The 19639-nt window shown below is 43.2% G+C and overlaps 1 protein-coding gene across 1 annotated transcript in view; it reads right to left on the bottom strand.

Annotated features, from left to right (window-relative positions):
* The window catches only part of LOC124038747 (CUB and sushi domain-containing protein 1-like), a 374488-nt gene that overhangs the window by 160975 nt on the left and 193874 nt on the right, over positions 1-19639 (bottom strand). Inside the window, 7 exon segments of the mRNA XM_046354821.1 lie at positions 1106-1293; positions 1468-1606; positions 3280-3474; positions 5697-6023; positions 6648-6830; positions 11152-11264; positions 11572-11675. Of these exon segments, the coding sequence (XP_046210777.1) occupies positions 1106-1293; positions 1468-1606; positions 3280-3474; positions 5697-6023; positions 6648-6830; positions 11152-11264; positions 11572-11675 (1249 nt within the window).

Raw genomic sequence — 19639 nt, 5'->3', positions numbered from 1 at the left:
TGTCTCATCCCTGCTTACTTAAAATGACAGCCAGTATTGTGCTACAGTAATTGTGGTTAGGTTAATATAGGTAACATTTATGACATACATTTTTTGTGAGTATATAGTATAGAAGCTTGAATAAATTCAGAAAGTATTCAAACCCCTTGACTTTTTCAACATTTCTTTTACATTACAGCCTGATTCTAAATTGGATTTAATAATAAAAAAAAGTCCTAATCAATCTACACACAATACCCCATAATGACAAAGCGAAAACAGGTTTTTCTATATTTTCTCCCATTCTTTTCTTCAAATCCTCTCAAGCTCCCCTTCCAACCTGACAGAGCTTGAGAGGATCTGCAGAAATTAATGTGAGAAACTGCCCAAATACAGGTGTGCAAAGCTTGCAGCATCATACCCAAGTACATTTATTATTTCAGATGTACATTGTTTATACATTTGCAAAAAAAATCTAAAAACCTGTTTTTGCTTTGTCATTTTGACGGATTGTGTGTAGATTGATGAGGGGGGAAAACAGTTTAATCCATTTTAGAATAAGGTTGTAATGTAACAAAATGTGGAAAGAGTCAAGGGGTCTGAATACTTTTTGAGTGCACTGTATCATAGTATTTGGAGGGAGAATTTGGCTAGCTATTTTACAACACTATTGAATTGTTGATAGATTACTAAATCATCGTATTGCAGATGACAGCCTAGTGCTATCATTGGTGATGTAATAACGTTATATCTCATGAGCTAAATCTCATGAGGTTGGCCTTCGTAATAACCAATTATTTGGCATTTAAATCACAGTCCTGTTCAGGCAACAACACTAATGATGACAAGCTATCAAATATAAGTGTAAATCTAATTTCACAGCTCCTACACCACTTTAGTAATATTGAAATGGTGTAAAAGCTGTGAAATTAGATTTATACTTCTTGTGATCACAACACCCACCACATGAGCTGAGTCAATATCGACATCAGCAGCACACACATGAAAGCGATATTGCACCACCAGTTGTAGCCATTAAACATTTTGTGGATTGCAAACACAACGTCCCCAGCTTTTCAAAGGTAGCCCTGTGGACACATTTCAAATTGAAAACCGTAGAACTCACTGTCGTAGCGGATCTGGAAGCCCACGCTGGAGCGACTGTTGTCCGTGGTGAATAGCAGGTACATGTAATTACTGGTGCTAATGAGAAAATGGGGCGCCTGAGTGCCATGATACTCTCCGATTAAAGGAGAGGAGTTGGAGGGGCCATCCCGAATCTCCAGTGTGTCATAATTAACCTCGGTCTGGAATCTACATGAAAACAGACAAAAAAGGAGGGGAAATGGAAGTTAATTAGAAGCTACTATTCCATCCAGGCAATTTTATGTAAGAAAATCATGGCAGATTTTCTCAAACTGAATTATTGTGTGAAATTGAAATAGCTGCATCAAGGACAAGATCAATTCTAAAAAAAAGTAGGAAAACCTGTCAAATGATATCTTGATGGCGTGATCTTTGCTGGCTTCAATAACCCATTCACAGTTCAAAGAATCTTTGTAGTATCCCGGCCAGCCAGGGGACAGCAGTACTCCGGTTGGAGCTGTTAAATGTCCCCCACAAGGTGCTAGAGGGGAAAGTATAATCTTAGTGGCAAGGTTCTGACATAGAGAGCTTTCAAGTCTATATGCAACAGTATACAAAATGTAACAGTACACAGTCATGGTCAAAAGTTTTGAGAATGACATAACTATTAATTTCCACAAAGTTTGCTGCTTCAAGTGTCTTTAGATATTTTTGTCAGATGTTACTATGGAATACTGAAGGATAATTACAAGCATTTCATAAGTGTCAAAGGCTTTTATTGACAATTACATGAAGTTGATTCAAAGAGTCAATATTTTCAGTGTTGACCCTTCTTTTTCAAGACCTCTGCAATCCGCCCTAGCATGCTGTCAATTAACTTCTGGGCCACATCCTGACTGATGGCAGCCCATTCTTGCATAATCAAAGTTTGTCAGAATTTGTGGGTTTTTGTTTGTCCACCCGCCTCTTGAGGATTGACCACAAGTTCTCAATGGGATTAAGGTCTGGGGAGTTTCCTGGCCATGGACCTAAATTATCGATGTTTTGCAACCCCACACATGAATGGTCTCAGGATGCTTTACTGTTGGCATGACACAGGACTGATGGTAGCGCTCACCTTGTCTTCTCCCGACAAGCTTTTTTCCGGATGCCCCAAACAATCGTAATGGGGATTCATCAGAGAAAATGACTTTACCCCAGTCCTCAGCAGTCCGATCCCTGTACCTTTAGCAGAATATCAGTCTGTCCCTGATGGTTTTCCTGGAGAGAAGTGGCTTCTTTGCTGCCCTTCTTGACACCAGGCCATCCTCCAAAAGTCTTCGCCTCACTGTGCATGCAGATGCACTCACACCTGCCTGCTACCATTCCTGAGCAAGCTCTGTACTGGTGGTGCACCGATCCCGCAGCTGAATCAACTTTAGGAGACGGTCCTGGCACTTGCTGGAGTTTCTTGGGCGCCCTGAAACCTTCTTCACAACAATTGAACCTCTCTCCTTGATGTTCTTGATGATCCGATAAATAGTTGATTTAGGTGCAATCTTACTGGCAGCAATATCCTTGCCTGTGAATCCCTTTTTGTGCAAACAATGATGACGGCACATGTTTCCTTGAAGGTAACCATGGTTGACAGAGGAAGAACAATGATTCCAAGCACCACCCTCCTTTTGAAGCTTCCAGTCTGTTTTTCAAACTCAATCAGCATAACAGAGTGATCTCCAGCCTTGTCCTCGTCAACACTCACACCTGAGTTAACAATAGAATCCCTGACATAATGTCAGCTGGTCCTTTTGTGGCAGGGCTGAAATGCAGTGGAAATGTTTTTGGGGGATTCAGTTCATTTTCATGGCAAAGAGGGACTTTGCAATTAATTGCAATTCATCTGATCACTCTTCATAACATTCTGGAGTATATGCAAATTGCCATCATACAAACTGAGGCAGCAGACTTGTGAAAATGTATATTTGTGTCATTCTCAAAACTTTTGGCCATGACTGTAGACTCCAGTATGGTGCTTGAGATTATTTATTACTGGGTATACTTTACTACTTGTAGAATTGTAGCATACTTTTAGTGGCTCTACAATTTTTCACCAAATGACAACAATGATTTGCCCAGTGCCCACCCACTCCAACCCAAGGGAGTCAGGATGACATTGGCAGACTCCACTGGATACTTATAGGATTATATGGATTATCGTGCAACATTACACAGTACCTTCACACCGAGGAACTGCTGCATTCCACACTACATTTCCATCCTGAATGATGCAGGTTATGGACTCAGACCCATGGGTTTTGATGAAGCCTTCATCACATGTGAAGAGCACGGAGCTCCCCAACAAGAAGTGCTCCCCATTCCGCTGGCCATTGACAGGGATGCCGGGGTCGTGGCATTCATTCTGACCAAACGCTAGAGATGAAAATAAAACTGGTTTCAGTTTTTTTCAATGATTTCAGTGTTTTCTGTACTATTGTTTTTTAATCAATAAGAAGATATCAAACTGGATTCGGTGCCACATTTAACTTGTGTGTCTTATCCCAGAGAACGTGATGAGAACCTTGTTAATTATTTAGTAATTGAGAATAGATGCTAATCAGGCAACAACATGATCACAGCACAGTGGCAAAGACTGATGCCATGAAGGCAATACGTCCATTTCCCTGCCTCATTGTCAATACACGCCTGCTCTCTGATAGTCACTTCCCATGCCAGATTGGAAGACATGTCCCTCTCCTCCTAACACGGTGACACCAGTTCTATAGAGCTATTGAGTTACCACACCACAGGCTCTCCCGCCATCCCCATCACATGGCTGACACCTCCCGCCAAAAACAACTCCCTGTCTTAGTCACTCTCCAATCGTGACAGGAGAGTCCAGGGGGTGGAGGCAGAGGTGTCATGCCCACAGGAGGCACAGGGGCATGTGCCCCATCAGATTGTTTGTAAATTCTGCTAGTTTTTTTGTTGGTAATACTACTAGCCTGAAGTTGGCTTTAGCTAGCCCAGATAGGTTCCCAATCTCCCAATGTCATAACTAGCTACCAAGAAGCCATTTCAGGCTATCAATCAAGTTAGAGTCGCTAGCTTGTCTAACTATCTTAGCTGGCTTGCCTGCCTGCTGGCAAGGTTGGTAGACTTTAAATAAGAAAGCAATAACTTAATATACTGAATAAGACTCACATTCTTTTCTATATTTTACCCAGATTTTAGCAGAGATGCAGAGAAGCATATTTAGTTTATTTTTAAAAAAGAACCACCAGCCAGCAGGATACAGACAGCTCAAGAGGTATTCTTAGATTTGCAGAATTTTATTATTATTATTATTCTTATTTGTACATATAATTAAGCATAATGATTCTGGCTCTAGATTGTAGGAAAATGCTGTTTCAGGTGTTTGAAAATGAATAGCCCCCCCTCCGGACCACCCCCCAGTCATCCTCACATACTGTGTGACCCCTCAGATTTTTGGGGTGCATGATGCCCCTGGATGCAGATGCATAAGCGAGATAAGAACGGTAACAACATCCTCCTCCATTCCATTAATAACCTTTCCGACCACTGCAGAATGCCTCTGTTACTCTCCCACCAAATAAATCCAGGAGCTGCGGAGGAGAGACATGTCTCTGCATAGTCTCCCCGGCCGAGAGTTCAAGAAGAGAATGTGTCCTAGAGATAGCAAACAGGAACTGGGGACAGCAATACTCAGACCTATTTTCAGCTCAGTGTGGCACAAGCATAATTCCATTAACACTGGGTACAGCTGGATCAGTTCAATATTTTTCTGCTGCAGAGTGTGTCTATTTCGAGGCAGAGGACATGAACACACCTCGACCATTGCTGTTTCCTGTTTCATGATAATGTCTCTAAATTATCAGCAAAAAAAGGGAAAATAGATCATGCTTACCTTCAAGGTTCGGAATTGCCTTGCAGTATTATTGTTTTTCTTATCTCGTGTTTACAGATACAAAATGTTGGAGGCCAACTGGTACACACATTTGCATTAAAATATGCATTAAAATGTTAGGATTGTAAATTATTTAAACGACAAACATTCCCAAGGCCCCTTTAAACGGTGTAGTATTGAGAGAAAAGGGAGAAATTTGAATTAAATTTGCCATAATGTCATCGGTGTGAAATCATTTCATTGAATTCATGGGTAAGTAAGTAGGAAAGGGGATGCATTACTTCTTGACCAATATTTTGACCAGTTAATCACATATAATATAATTAATAATAATTCAAATGGGATGTGGCTGGTTTTAATTACAGGGAAAAGATAGATTTGTCTATAAAGGGAAATGTATAGTATGTCCATACAAATTCTTAAATAGAATGGTCCCAGCCACTTCCAGCTAATGAGTCTCCATTCTCAGACAGGGATCCTTTAATTGACGACAGAATTGAAATGTTTTATTTGCTTTGTAAATAATTCTGATTTGTAACTTCCCTTGTAAGAGTATATCTGACTTAGCATTTGATTGAACACATATGAATAGATGCTATAGAGACCCCTTGACTCAGTATTTGTGCTACATGCAGTTCTGAATTCCATAACAGAAGACATAGTGAAGGCCATGGGTCATCAAAATATAGCTTAAACGTAAATATCATTAGAAGGAAGGGCCATTTACTTGTATAAGTGATGTTAAATCCTTTCCCAGTGTTGGAGTGGTCAGTCTGGAACTCCAGGCGCATGATGTGTCCATTGCTGGCTATCTGAGAGGGTACGTCCTTCCCGGAGAATGTGCCAAACGTGGTGGGCTCTGACATCCCATCGTCTTTCACAATTAGGTAGTCAAACTGGGGCTCTACCTCAAAGTCGCTGAAAATGAGATGAATCCTGCTCCCTGGCTCTGCAATAATGAGCCACACACAGTTCATGTTGTTCCCATACTCCTCAGGGTAGTTGGGGGAGAGGATTATTCCTGATGGGGTGGTGAAATTGAAGAAGCAGGAAACTGCAAAAATAGATAGGGGCATACACACAGATCTGCCATCATGCATTGATGCAGCACACAGTGAGATAAATTAGCTCTTTTATAAGACATCACTGAAGACATTTTGCTTGAAATGGGTGGGATACATGCTTTCCTTTGAATTCTTCATTCTATTCACTGCACCAGGTGGAATAATATAACCCAGTGTCATGACAGTAGAGAGGCTATCAACCAAGAGCTGCCTGCCCTTGGCTGTATAGCTGCTTAACCCTGGTGTCAGCCTTCGTGCCAGAGGGAAGGTGAACGGAAAATATTGAAATCTACTAACTAACAATACAGGCTTACCTGCAACAGCAGCTTTTACTTTAAATAAAAAAGAACTCTTAAGACCTCTGTTTAGAAACGGTAAATACTAAGCTCCGTTAGCAATGTCTAAATGACAGGAGTAATGATCTTTGAATGGTATAGCACCAGAATGGACAACAGGGAGTGTTGACCAAGCAATGATGACAGCTTTACATGTGTCAGAGGGTATAGTCATACCACATTCCTTTGGACCGGTGGGAGTATGTAGGTGTATCAGATGGATCAATCTAAATGAGAGTGTTGTTAATTAAAGTCATACATTTTGAAATGGCATCTTACACACGCAGCTGGGTTTGTTTCCAGACCACTGGTTGTTTTGCTGGCAAGATATTGTTCTCTCGCCGACCAACTCGAAGGCCGCCTGACACTCGAACGTTAGCATGTCGCCATGTAAAAACCTCTCCCCCGATCTTCTGCCGTAGGCCGGGATGCCAGGATCCCCACACCCTCCTTTGTCGATTTCTGTAAAAATATGCAAGCGTTACCATGTTCAAGTTCATTCAATGGTTTCAATTCGTAAGGACATCTGGTTAGCTGCTCTTCGGGTTGAATGTCCTAAAACTGATATCCACTGAGCAATCTTCAGATCCTGAAAACATAACATGACAGCTTTCCTCTAACACAACATTCCTCACGCAAGTATAATCATTTTAGAACCATCAATATAATCCAATAGAGAACAAGACAGCGAGAGCAATATACTGGCATGCCAACTGTTGTCTATTTCCTCTACAAGTTCAGGTGGAGGTAGCATTTTCTAGCAGGAGTAAAATGACAGTGACAAATGAATGACGTTCTGGAAGAGTTCATTTTTTGTGTTAACAACCAGCATGTCAGCTCAGTAGCTATTGCTCCACTGGCCCAGCTGAGAAATAATCTGCAGGGGATGAGTTTAATTCCAGCAGCACATTCAACAACCTTTGTGAGATGTTAAGTGCCGGTTAAATACCTTTGGAGCTGCCAAGAGCAATTAGTTGAGGGATCTATGCGTAGGCTCCACATTCAGGTTAAGGGCATATCAGCCCGATTGCAACCGTGATTGAGATGTAAACAGTCTTACTAAGGATTTACCATGCTCTTAAACACTAATATGTAAAAATGCCTCAAGTGGCTGTCCATCGCTGAATTTATTGCCCAATAACCTAAATTATGATGAGCTTGGAGTCAAATCAGCTGTCTAGGACATGTCTACCATTTACATGCATATTGTGGGTGAAAGTACAAGCATTGAAGAACTGGTAAGCAGGAGATAACATCAAAATATGTGCCATTGAGGTACACAGTGGTCTGTTTCAGAGTTAATGCAAATATTTCAAAGATTTCATAAACAACTCAAAGCATCATATCAATGTCCACAAATAACAGAGAAATGTTTGTAATTTATCTTTATGCTCTCTCTGTGTCACTGTTTTCTGGGATATATACGGCATGATAAAAATAAATATATATATATATATATATATATATATAAACAAAAGAGACTGCAGTTCCACCGAATGAAGCTCAGTGAATGAAGCTCATTGTTTCCATTTTCGATAGCAACGGGTTTACTTGGCTCTGTTCTCGCATTGTAATGTATCTGGAAATGCATGACAGCAAAAACACAATTTTGCTCCCTCTTATAGAGCTGCTTTGTGAGACATCCCTCAGAATACATTTTTTCACAATGAGCCTACCTTACCCTATTGTTTGACAGAAAATCTGAATCATGTCACAGAATAAATAAGAAATATGCACATAGAATGTGCTACAGGAAGGAATTAAAGAAATACATCAACCCATAAGTAATTGCTTGTGTAAACTACAGTCTCAGAAGTACTTACTAGGAGCCTCTGCCAAAAAATGCTTACCTACTTGCAAAGTGAGTTTGATGGTATTATGCAATTATTTGAATACTTAATCCTTAACGTTCATCATTATATGTGGAAATTTAGTCATTTATATGTATCTACAGACAGTCTTTAGAACATATCTTTTTTATTAGTATATCTTATCGAGATACCATGATTCTCTCCCTCTGACTGATACATGTTGCATGATCATTTACACAAGCAATTACTTATGGGTTGTGAATGTTTCAAATAGTTCAAATGTAGGTATCACTTGTTGCCAGCATTTCCCACACAGATGTAATTATATGATGCATACTACAGGTGAACAAGACTGACTGAATACTGCCCCAGATTATATATACAGTAGAAATGGACACCTACTGTATGGGGCCCCCTAAGAATACCTCCAGCCACTTATATTCAGTGGTTTTGCTGTCAAACATGGTACCTGGACAGTAGGCACTAGTGTGACATTGAGTGGTCTCATTGTGCAGGGTTAAGCATTTTGTTGAGCTGTCAATTGTGCAAACTGTCAGTGGGGCCATATAAAGTAAGGGTTGAGAATTGTGTTTGAAGGGGTTGTGGTCAAAAGTTTTGAGAATGACACAAATATTAATTTCCACAAAGTTTGCTGCTTCAGTGTCTTTAGATATTTTTGCAGATGTTACTGTAGAATACTGAATTATAATTACAAGCATTTCATAAGTGTTAAAGGCTTTTATTGACAAATACATGTAGTTGATGCAAAGAGTCAATATTTGCAGTGTTGACCCTTCTTTTCAAGACCTCTGCAATCTGCCTGGCATGCTGTCAATTAACTTCTGGGCCACATCCTGACTGATGGCAGTCCATTCTTGCATAATCAATGCTTGGAGTTTGTCAGAATTTGTGGGTTTTTGTTTTTCCACACGCCTCTTGAGGATTGACCACAAATTCTCAATGGGATTAAGGTCTGGGGAGTTTCCTGCCATGGACCTTAAATATCGATGTTTTGTTCCCCGAGCTACTTAGTTATCACTTTTGCCTTATGGCAAGGTGCTCCATCATGCTGGAAAAGGCATTGTTCACACCAAACTGTTCCTGGATGGTTGGGAGAAGTTGCTCTCGGAGGATGTGTTGGTACCATTCTTTATTCATGGCTGTGTTCTTAGGCAAAATTGTGAGTGAGCCCACTCCCTTGGCTGAGAAGCAACCCCACACATGAATGGTCTCAGGATGCTTTACTGTTGGCATGACACAGGACTGATGGTAGCGCTCACCTTGTCTTCTCCGGACAAGCTTTTTTCCGGATGCCCCAAACAATCGTAATGGGGATTCATCAGAGAAAATGACTTTACCCCAGTCCTCAGCAGTCCGATCCCTGTACCTTTAGCAGAATATCAGTCTGTCCCTGATGTTTTTCCTGGAGAGAAGTGGCTTCTTTGCTGCCCTTCTTGACACCAGGCCATCCTCCAAAATTATTTGCCTCACTGTGCATGCAGACACACTCACACCTGCCTGCTGCCATTCCTGAGCAAGCTCTGTACTGGTGGTGCCCCGATCCCGCAGCTGAATCAACTTTAGAGGACGGTCCTGGCGCTTGGAGTTTCTTGGGTGCCCTGAAGCCTTCTTCACAACAATTGAACCACTCTACTTGAAGTTCTTGATGATCTTATAAATGTTTGATTTCGGTGCAATCTTACTGGCAGCAATATCCTTGCCTATGAAGCCCTTTTTGTGCAAAGCAATGATGATGGCACATGTTTCCTTGCAGGTAACCATGGTTGACAGAGGAAGAACAATGATTCCAAGCACCACCCTCCTTTTGAAGCTTCCAGTCTGTTATTTGAATTCAATCAGCATAACAGAGTGATCTCCAGCCTTGTCCTCGTCAACACTCACACCTGTGTTAACGAGAGAATCCCTGACATGATGTCAACTGCTCCTTTTGTGGCAGGGCTGAAATGCAGTGGAAATGTTTTTGGGGGGATTCTGTTAATTTGCATGGCGAAGAGGGACTTTGCAATTATTTGCAATTCATCTGATCACTCTTCATAACATTCTGGAGTATATGCAAATTGCCATCATACAAACTGAGGTAGCAGACTTTGTAAAAATGTATATGTGTGTCATTCTCAAAACTTTTGGCCATGTGATAAATGTCTAAATGGAAAGTTGATGGTGGTGACAACAGACTTTCTGTACAATGTTTCCACACAAAATATTTTATTGAATAGGGGCCTAAGTTAACTGTACTTCCACCTAGCAGTTGAGTTGATTGGAAAGCATCTTCCAAAGCAAACCGTGTCCCCACAGTATGTATCAGCAACGCAAATCTCTTCTGCTCTCACAGCATGACACTACTTTAATGTGGGTTTGACTTTGCCAGAGTGGCACACTGTGCCCAGTCAACACATGACTTATTAGTGCAAGTTCATTGCTATTCATCAGTTGGAAGGAATTAGACCGACCATCTGATACTGGAAATGAATTACCGTTTATGCTGGTGGAAGCAAATTCTGCACATTAGTGTTTATTGAAACAGATGCTTATATATTTTCATAGAACTTTGCTTTGATGTTATTTGGTAGCCTATCCAAAACCAGCGAGTGCAATTCATTTGGATAACTCTAACATATCAGTGTCTGTGTCGAGCACATATGCTGACCCATTTGCTTTAATCTTTCACTGAATCTATAGAATTGATGACTTGGCTAGGCATACAGTGAACATTCTACAGGGTGTAAATAAATGCACATATAGTTGCCTAGTCAAAAGGACATGCTGGGCAGACCAACCCATATCTTACATATCAGATTTTATGTATGCGGAAAAGTGGCACCAACTATGAGACTCAAATAAGCATGACCTCAACATGAAATGGGAAATGTACAGGGTTTAAATCCAGACCAAATCCATCATTTTTTTTGGCAGACCATTGTATATGTTCTCAAAGAGAATGGGAAGCATACCTTCATATAGGGCCTTAAACCCTTGGGACCCGATGGTGTCATCAGACTGGAGATGGAGCCACATCTGGTTGCTCATACTGACTATCAGGTCAGGAACACTGGACCCTGTCAGCCTGAAACACATCACATGGAACTCAATGGTTCATTGTCTCTTACTCACATCAGAAGTGCAATTTATTGTTTTTATGCTCCAAAAGCTTTGAGCAGTATTTTCAAGTTAGGGGTAAATGTGTATTAATTATATGGCAATTATGTTCAATGTATTATCTGAATAAATGCACAATGTATTGTCATATTTCATCTGTGTAGACTAGAGCATGCAGTAGTAGTTCTGTGCAACTTAAAAAATCCTACAGAGAATGCTGGAGGGATAGTCCGAGATAGTAAATGATAAATTCAGAGCATCTGCAGAGTACTCACACATAGAGCACTCTCCTGGCATCACCAATTTTCCCTCCGTCCCCCACTGTTAGCGTGTCATATCCTCTCTCAAGATCAAACTCCTCAAAGGCAAGCTTAATAACCTGCTCAAAAAAGGATAAATGTTCCATTGGTTCAAGGACAGCCACTATAGCATGGCCATAAACAATTTTGCAATTGTACTATTTATACAATGCTTCGTTTGCTTTATTTTCCTATAAATTGTACAAATTAAAAGTCTTGGGTCGGAATTCAATCGTAACAAATTGCCTTTCAAATCATGCCAAAAGTAAACAATCAATATCTGTGTCAACAGTGGTTAGGATGAAAACAAATATTTAAAATACGTGTGGTTTTGCATCAAAAGTGTAATGCGCTATGATTGAATTATAACCATAAATCCCATGCACTAATAATGAGTCTTTTAGCATGTAATGTATAAAAACATCATGGTACTCTATGGTATTCACCATGACAAAACATAGCTTAGTCATATTAGAGCTGCAAAAGAAGCTGAAGCTGAGCTGAAGCTCTGTCATTTCAAACAGGTCTTTTGGGGAGTGCTGTGATGACTGATTATCATTGCATAGTATGTGTAAAAAGCAACCCTGCCACTGCTACCACGGAAGCTGAAATAATGAAACCATGAAATACATTTGCAAATTATGTTGGGGTGGCAAATGAAATGATGAAATGCAAAAGAGCAGTTCAAGTATTTGCAATGCCTGGGCACAAACAAAGCCTTGAGAAAAAAAGATGCCTCCACATTTGATGCCTGTACAGGATGAAAGGCAATTAAAAGAAAATTGGATTTCAGCGGAGATTGCTTGAAGGGAAGAAATAAAGCTTAATTAGGACAAACCCATTATCAACATCCTAAAATTCTCTCATTTGGGCCATTAAATAACCATTATTCCCATCCATATTTTTTAATTCTGAAACTTGAAGCACAAATATATTACCTGTGTAGGTTGGGCGATCCTCACTGAAATGTGTATTAGCAAGCCAAAGGGCCCAAAGTGAATGATCAATGTGAGAGCCTAAACCCTTGAGTACAAGTTCACTGATAGCCATTTTACTATTCAGGAGCCTCTGATAACTCACCATGCCATGTACAGTGCCTTCAGAAAGTAGTCACACCCATTGACTTATTCCTCATTTTGTTGTGTTACAGCCTGAATTCAAAATTGATTAAATATACTTTTCCTACCCATCTCCACACACTACCCCATAATGACAATGTATTTCAAGAAATGTTTGCAAATGTATTTTTAAAACGTTTTACCGAAATATCTCATTTACATTCACACACCTGAGTAATACTTTGTAGAATCACCTTTAGCGCCGATTACAGCTGTGTGTCATTTTGGGTATCTAAGAGCTTTGCTCACCTGGATTGTACAATATGCCCATTATTCTTTAAAATATTCTTCAAGCTCTGTCAAGTTGATTGTTGATCATTGCTAGACAGCCATTTTCAAGTCTTGCCATAGATTTTCAAGCCGGTTTAAGTCATAACTGTAACTAGGCCACTCAGGAACATTCAATGTCATCTTGGTAACCAACTCCAGTGTAGATTTATTTGGTCTTGTGATTTAGGTTAAATCTCCTGCTGAAAGGTTAATTATTCTCCCAGTGTCTGTTGGAAAGCAGACTGAACTAGGTTTCTCTCTAGGATTTTGCCTGTGCTTATAGCTGTACCCCCCTAAAATATCCCTAGTCCTTGCCAATTACAAGCATACCCATAACATGATGCAGCCACCACCATACTTGAAAATATGAAGAATGGTACTCAGTGATGTGTTGTGTTGGTTTTGCCCAAAACTTGTATTCAGGACACATGTTGCAGTATTACTTAATTGCCTTGTCGCAAACAGGATGCAAATATATTTTTTTATTCTGTACATGCTTCCTTATTTTCACTATGTCATTTAGATTAGTATTGTGGAGTAACTACAATGTTGTTGATCCATCCTCAGTTTTCTCCTATCACAATCATTAAACTCTGTAACTCATTTAACACCATGGTGAAATCCCTTCCTCTTAGGCAACTGAGTTAGGAAGGACGTGTCATGCAGGTAAAAGAGGACCCAAAAGCGACTTAACAGAAACAGAGTTTAATAATGTTCAAAACGGAATAACTGACATCCTCTAGATTTGTAGAGGGGAAAACAACTGGAGAAGCGGCCACAGACTGCAGGTCGTTTCGGGTAGGCGCAGGCCGTAGTCGACTGAGACACCTGCTCACACGCAGCGTCTGATGAAGGCACAAAACACGACAGGACAGGGTGATACACAATCACGGCAAAAAACACGACAGGACAGGGCGAAACGCAATCACAGCATGGTGAATACAATACAAGGAACCGACGGAACAGGAACGGATCACAAAGGAATAAATAGGGAGTCTAATCAGGGGAAAGGATCGGGAACAGGTGTGGGAAGACTAAATGATGATTAGGGGAATAGGAACAGCTGGGAGCAGGAACGGAACGACAGAGAGAAGAGAGAGCGAGAGAGTGAGAGAGGGAGGGGAGAGAGAAGGATAGAACCAAACAAGACCAGCAGAGGGAAACGAATAGCATGGGGAGCACAGGGACAAGACATGACAATAAATGACAAACATGACAGTACCCCCCACTCACCGAGCGCCTCCTGGCGCACTCGAGGAGGAATCCTGGCGGCAACGGAGGAAATCATCGATGAGCGAACGGTCCAGCACGTCCCGAGACGGAACCCAACTCCTCTCCTCAGGACCGTAACCCTCCCAATCCACTAGGTATTGGTGACCCCGTCCCCGAGAACGCATGTCCATAATTTTATGTACCTTGTAAATAGGTGCGCTCTCGACAAGGACGGGAGGGGGAGGGAAGACGAACGGGGTGCGAAGAAAGGGCTTAACACAGGAGACATGGAAGACAGGATGGACGCGACGAAGATGTCGCGGAAGAAGCAGTCGCACAGCGACAGGATTGACGACCTGGGAGACACGGAACGGACCAATGAACCGCGGAGTCAACTTACGAGAAGCTGTCGTAAGAGGAAGGTTGCGAGTGGAAAGCCACACTCTCTGGCCGCAACAATACCTTGGACTCTTAATCCTGCGTTTATTGGCGGCTCTCACCGTCTGTGCCCTGTAACGGCAAAGTGCAGACCTCACCCTCCTCCAGGTGCGCTCACAACGTTGGACAAACGCTTGAGCGGAGGGAACGCTGGACTCGGCAAGCTGGGATGAGAACAGAGGAGGCTGGTAACCCAGACTACTCTGAAACGGAGATAACCCGGTAGCAGACGAAGGAAGCGAATTGTGAGCGTATTCTGCCCAGGGGAGCTGTTCTGCCCAAGACGCAGGGTTTCTGAAAGAAAGGCTGCGTAGTATGCGACCAATCGTCTGATTGGCCCTCTCTGCTTGACCGTTAGACTGGGGATGAAACCCGGAAGAGAGACTGACGGACGCACCAATCAAACGACAGAACTCCCTCCAAAACTGTGACGTGAATTGCGGACCTCTGTCTGAAACGGCGTCTAACGGGAGGCCATGAATTCTGAATACATTCTCAATAATGATTTGTGCCGTCTCCTTAGCGGAAGGAAGTTTAGCGAGGGGAATGAAATGTGCCGCCTTAGAGAACCTATCGACAACCGTCAGAATCACAGTCTTCCCCGCAGACAAAGGCAGACCGGTAATGAAGTCTAAGGCAATGTGAGACCATGGTCGAGAAGGAATGGGGAGCGGTCTGAGACGACCGGCAGGAGGAGAGTTACCCGACTTAGTCTGCGCGCAGTCCGAACAGGCAGCCACGAAACGGCGCGTGTCACGCTCCTGAGTCGGCCACCAAAAGCGCTGGCGAATAGACGCAAGAGTGCCTCGAACACCGGGATGACCCGCTAACTTGGCAGAGTGAGCCCACTGAAGAACAGCCAGACGAGTGGAAACAGGAACGAAAAGGAGGTTACTAGGACAAGCGCGCGGCGACGCAGTGTGCGTGAGTGCTTGCTTAACCTGTCTTTCAATTCCCCAGACTGTTAACCCGACAACACGCCCATAAGGAAGAATCCCCTCGGGATCAGTAGAAGCCACAGAAGAACTAAACAGACGGGATAAGGCATCAGGCTTGGTGTTCTTGCTACCCGGACGGTAAGAAATCACAAACTCGAAACGAGCGAAAAACAACGCCCAACGAGCTTGACGGGCATTAAGTCGTTTGGCAGAACGGATGTACTCAAGGTTCTTATGGTCTGTCCAAACGACAAAAGGAACGGTCGCCCCCTCCAACCACTGTCGCCATTCGCCTAGGGCTAAGCGGATGGCGAGCAGTTCACGGTTACCCACATCATAGTTGCGCTCAGATGGCGACAGGCGATGAGAAAAATAAGCGCAAGGATGAACCTTATCGTCAGACTGGAAGCGCTGGGATAGAATGGCTCCCACGCCTACCTCTGAAGCGTCAACCTCGACAATGAATTGTCTAGTGACGTCAGGAGTAACGAGGATAGGAGCGGACGTAAAACGTTCTTTTAGAAGATCAAAAGCTCCCTGGGCGGAACCGGACCACTTAAAACACGTCTTGACAGAAGTAAGAGCTGTGAGAGGGGCAGCAACTTGACCGAAATTACGAATGAAACGCCGATAGAAATTAGCGAAACCTAAAAGCGCTGCAACTCGACACGTGACCTTGGAACGGGCCAATCACTGACAGCTTGGACCTTAGCGGAATCCATCTGAATGCCTTCAGCGGAAATAACGGAACCGAGAAAAGTAACGGAGGAGACATGAAAAGAGCACTTCTCAGCCTTTACGTAGAGACAATTCTCTAAAAGGCGCTGTAGAACACGTCGAACGTGCTGAACATGAATCTCGAGTGACGGAGAAAAAATCAGGATATCGTCAAGATAGACAAAAACAAAAATGTTCAGCATGTCTCTCAGAACATCATTAACTAATGCCTGAAAAACAGCTGGCGCATTGGCGAGACCGAACGGCAGAACCCGGTACTCAAAATGCCCTAACGGAGTATTAAACGCCGTTTTCCACTCGTCCCCCTCTCTGATGCGCACGAGATGGTAAGCGTTACGAAGGTCCAACTTAGTAAAGCACCTGGCTCCCTGCAGAATCTCGAAGGCTGATGACATAAGGGGAAGCGGATAACGATTCTTAACCGTTATGTCATTCAGCCCTCGATAATCCACGCAGGGCGCAGAGTACCGTCCTTCTTCTTAACAAAAAAGAACCCCGCCCCGGCCGGAGAGGAAGAAGGCACTATGGTACCGGCGTCAAGAGACACAGACAAATAATCCTCGAGAGCCTTACGTTCGGGAGCCGACAGAGAGTATAGTCTACCTCGAGGAGGAGTGGTCCCCGGAAGGAGATCAATACTACAATCATACGACCGGTGAGGAGGAAGGGAGTTGGCTCGGGACCGACTGAAGACCGTGCGCAGATCATGATATTCCTCCGGCACTCCTGTCAAATCGCCAGGTTCCTCCTGAGAAGTAGGGACAGAAGAAATGGGAGGGATGGCAGACATTAAACACTTCACATGACAAGAAACGTTCCAGGATAGGATAGAATTACTAGACCAATTAATAGAAGGATTATGACATACAAGCCAGGGGTGACCCAAAACAACAGGTGTAAACGGTGAACGGAAAATCAAAAAAGACATAGTCTCACTGTGGTTACCAGATACTGTGAGAGTTAAAGGTAGTGTCTCAAATTTGATACTGGGAAGATGACTACCATCTAAGGCAAACATGGGCGTAGGCCTGTCTAACGGTCTGAAAGGAATGTTATGTTTCCGAGCCCATGCTTCGTCCATGAAACAACCCTCAGCCCCAGAGTCAATCAAAGCACTGCATGTAGCACCCGAACCGGTCCAGCGTAGATGGACCGACATAGTAGTACAAGATCTAGATGAAGGGACCTGAGTAGTAGCGCTCACCAGTAGCCCTCCGCTTACTGATGGGCTCTGGCCTCTTACTGGACATGAAATAACAAAATGTCCAGCAACTCCGCAATAGAGGCACAGGCGGTTGGTGATCCTCTGTTCCCTCTCCTTATTCGAGATGCGAATCCCTCCCAGCTGCATGGGCTCAGTCTCAAAGCCAGAGGAGGGAGATGGTTGCGATGCGGAGCAGGGAAACACCGTTGATGCGAGCTCTCTTCCACGAGCCCGGTGACGAAGATCTACCCGTCGTTCTATGCGGATGGCGAGAGCAATCAAAGAGTCCACATCTGAAGGAACCTCCCGGGAGAGAATCTCATCCTTAACCGCTGCGTGGAGTCCCTCCAGAAAACGAGCGAGCAGCGCCGGCTCGTTCCACTCACTAGAGGCAGCAAGAGTGCGAAACTCAATGGAATAATCCGTTATGGACCGTTCACCTTGGCATAAGGAAGCCAGGGCCCTAGAAGCCTCCTCACCAAAAACTGAACGGTCAAAAACCCGAATCATCTCCTCTTTAAAGTTCTGGAATCTGTTAGAGCAATCAGCCCTTGCCTCCCAGATAGCTGTGCCCCATTCTCGAGCCCGGCCAGTAAGGAGTGAAATGACGTAAGCAACCCGAGCTCTCTCTCTAGAGTATGTGTGGGGTTGGAGAGAGAACACAATCTCACACTGCGTGAGAAAGGAGCGGCACTCAGTGGGCTGCCCGGAGTAGCAAGGTGGGTTATTAACCCTGGGTTCTGGAGGCTCGGCAGGCCAGGGAGTAACAGGTGGCACGAGACGTAGACTCTGGAACTGTCCAGAGAGGTCGGAAACCTGAGCGGCCAGGTTCTCCACGGCATGGCGAGCAGCAGACAATTCCTGCTCGTGTCTGCCGAGCATGGCTCCTTGGAACTCGACGGCAGTGTAACGAGCGTCTGAAGTCGCTGGGTCCATTCCTTGGTCGGTTCCTTCTGTCATGCAGGTAAAAGAGGACCCAAAAGCGACTTAACAGAAACAGAGTTTAATAATGTTCAAAACGGAATAACTGACATCCTCTAGATTTGTAGAGGGGAAAACAACTGGAGAAGCGGCCACAGACTGCAGGTCGTTTCGGGTAGGCGCAGGCCGTAGTCGACTGAGACACCTGCTCACACGCAGCGTCTGATGAAGGCACAAAACACGACAGGACAGGGTGATACACAATCACGGCAAAAAAACACGACAGGACAGGGCGAAACGCAATCACAGCATGGTGAATACAATACAAGGAACCGACGGAACAGGAACGGATCACAAAGGAATAAATAGGGAGTCTAATCAGGGGAAAGGATCGGGAACAGGTGTGGGAAGACTAAATGATGATTAGGGGAATAGGAACAGCTGGGAGCAGGAACGGAACGACAGAGAGAAGAGAGAGCGAGAGAGTGAGAGAGGGAGGGGGAGAGAGAAGGATAGAACCAAACAAGACCAGCAGAGGGAAACGAATAGCATGGGGAGCACAGGGACAAGACATGACAATAAATGACAAACATGACAGGACGCCTGTATCTTTTAGTGACTGGGCGTATTTTTACACATTTACCAATCACTGCCCTTCTTTGTGAGGCATTGAAAAATCTCCCTGATCTTTGTGGTTGACTCTGTGCTTGAAATTCACTACTCAATTGAGGAAACTTACAGATAATTGTATGTGTGGGGTACAGAGATGGGGTAGTCATTCAAAAATCATGTTAACCACTATTATTGAACACAGAATAAGTCCATGCAATTTATTATGTGATTTGTGAAGCACGTTTTTACTCCTTAACTTGTTTAGGCTTGCCATAACAAATGGGTTAAATACTTATTGACTGAAGACATTTCAGCTTTTAATTTTTTATTAATGAAAAAAAAATCTGCAAAAAAAAATCACTTGGACATTATGGGGTATTGTGTGTAGATCCGTGACACAAAATCTCTGGCTGTAAACACAACAAAATGTGGAAAAAGTAAAGTGGTATGAATACTTTCTGAGACACTGTACTCTCAACTCTTCAGAAAAAAAAATACATTGCAGAGATTAATGATAACAATAGCTCGGGGCAAGATCTAACACACACATTTTCCCTCAATGACCAACGGCTACTAAACCAAGAATAATATAC

The sequence above is a fragment of the Oncorhynchus gorbuscha genome, linkage group LG06 (genome assembly GCF_021184085.1).
Source record: "Oncorhynchus gorbuscha isolate QuinsamMale2020 ecotype Even-year linkage group LG06, OgorEven_v1.0, whole genome shotgun sequence".
Taxonomy (NCBI): Eukaryota; Metazoa; Chordata; class Actinopteri; order Salmoniformes; family Salmonidae; genus Oncorhynchus; species Oncorhynchus gorbuscha.
Note: the sequence above shows the minus strand (reverse complement) of the source record. Positions and strands in the feature narration are given on the sequence as shown.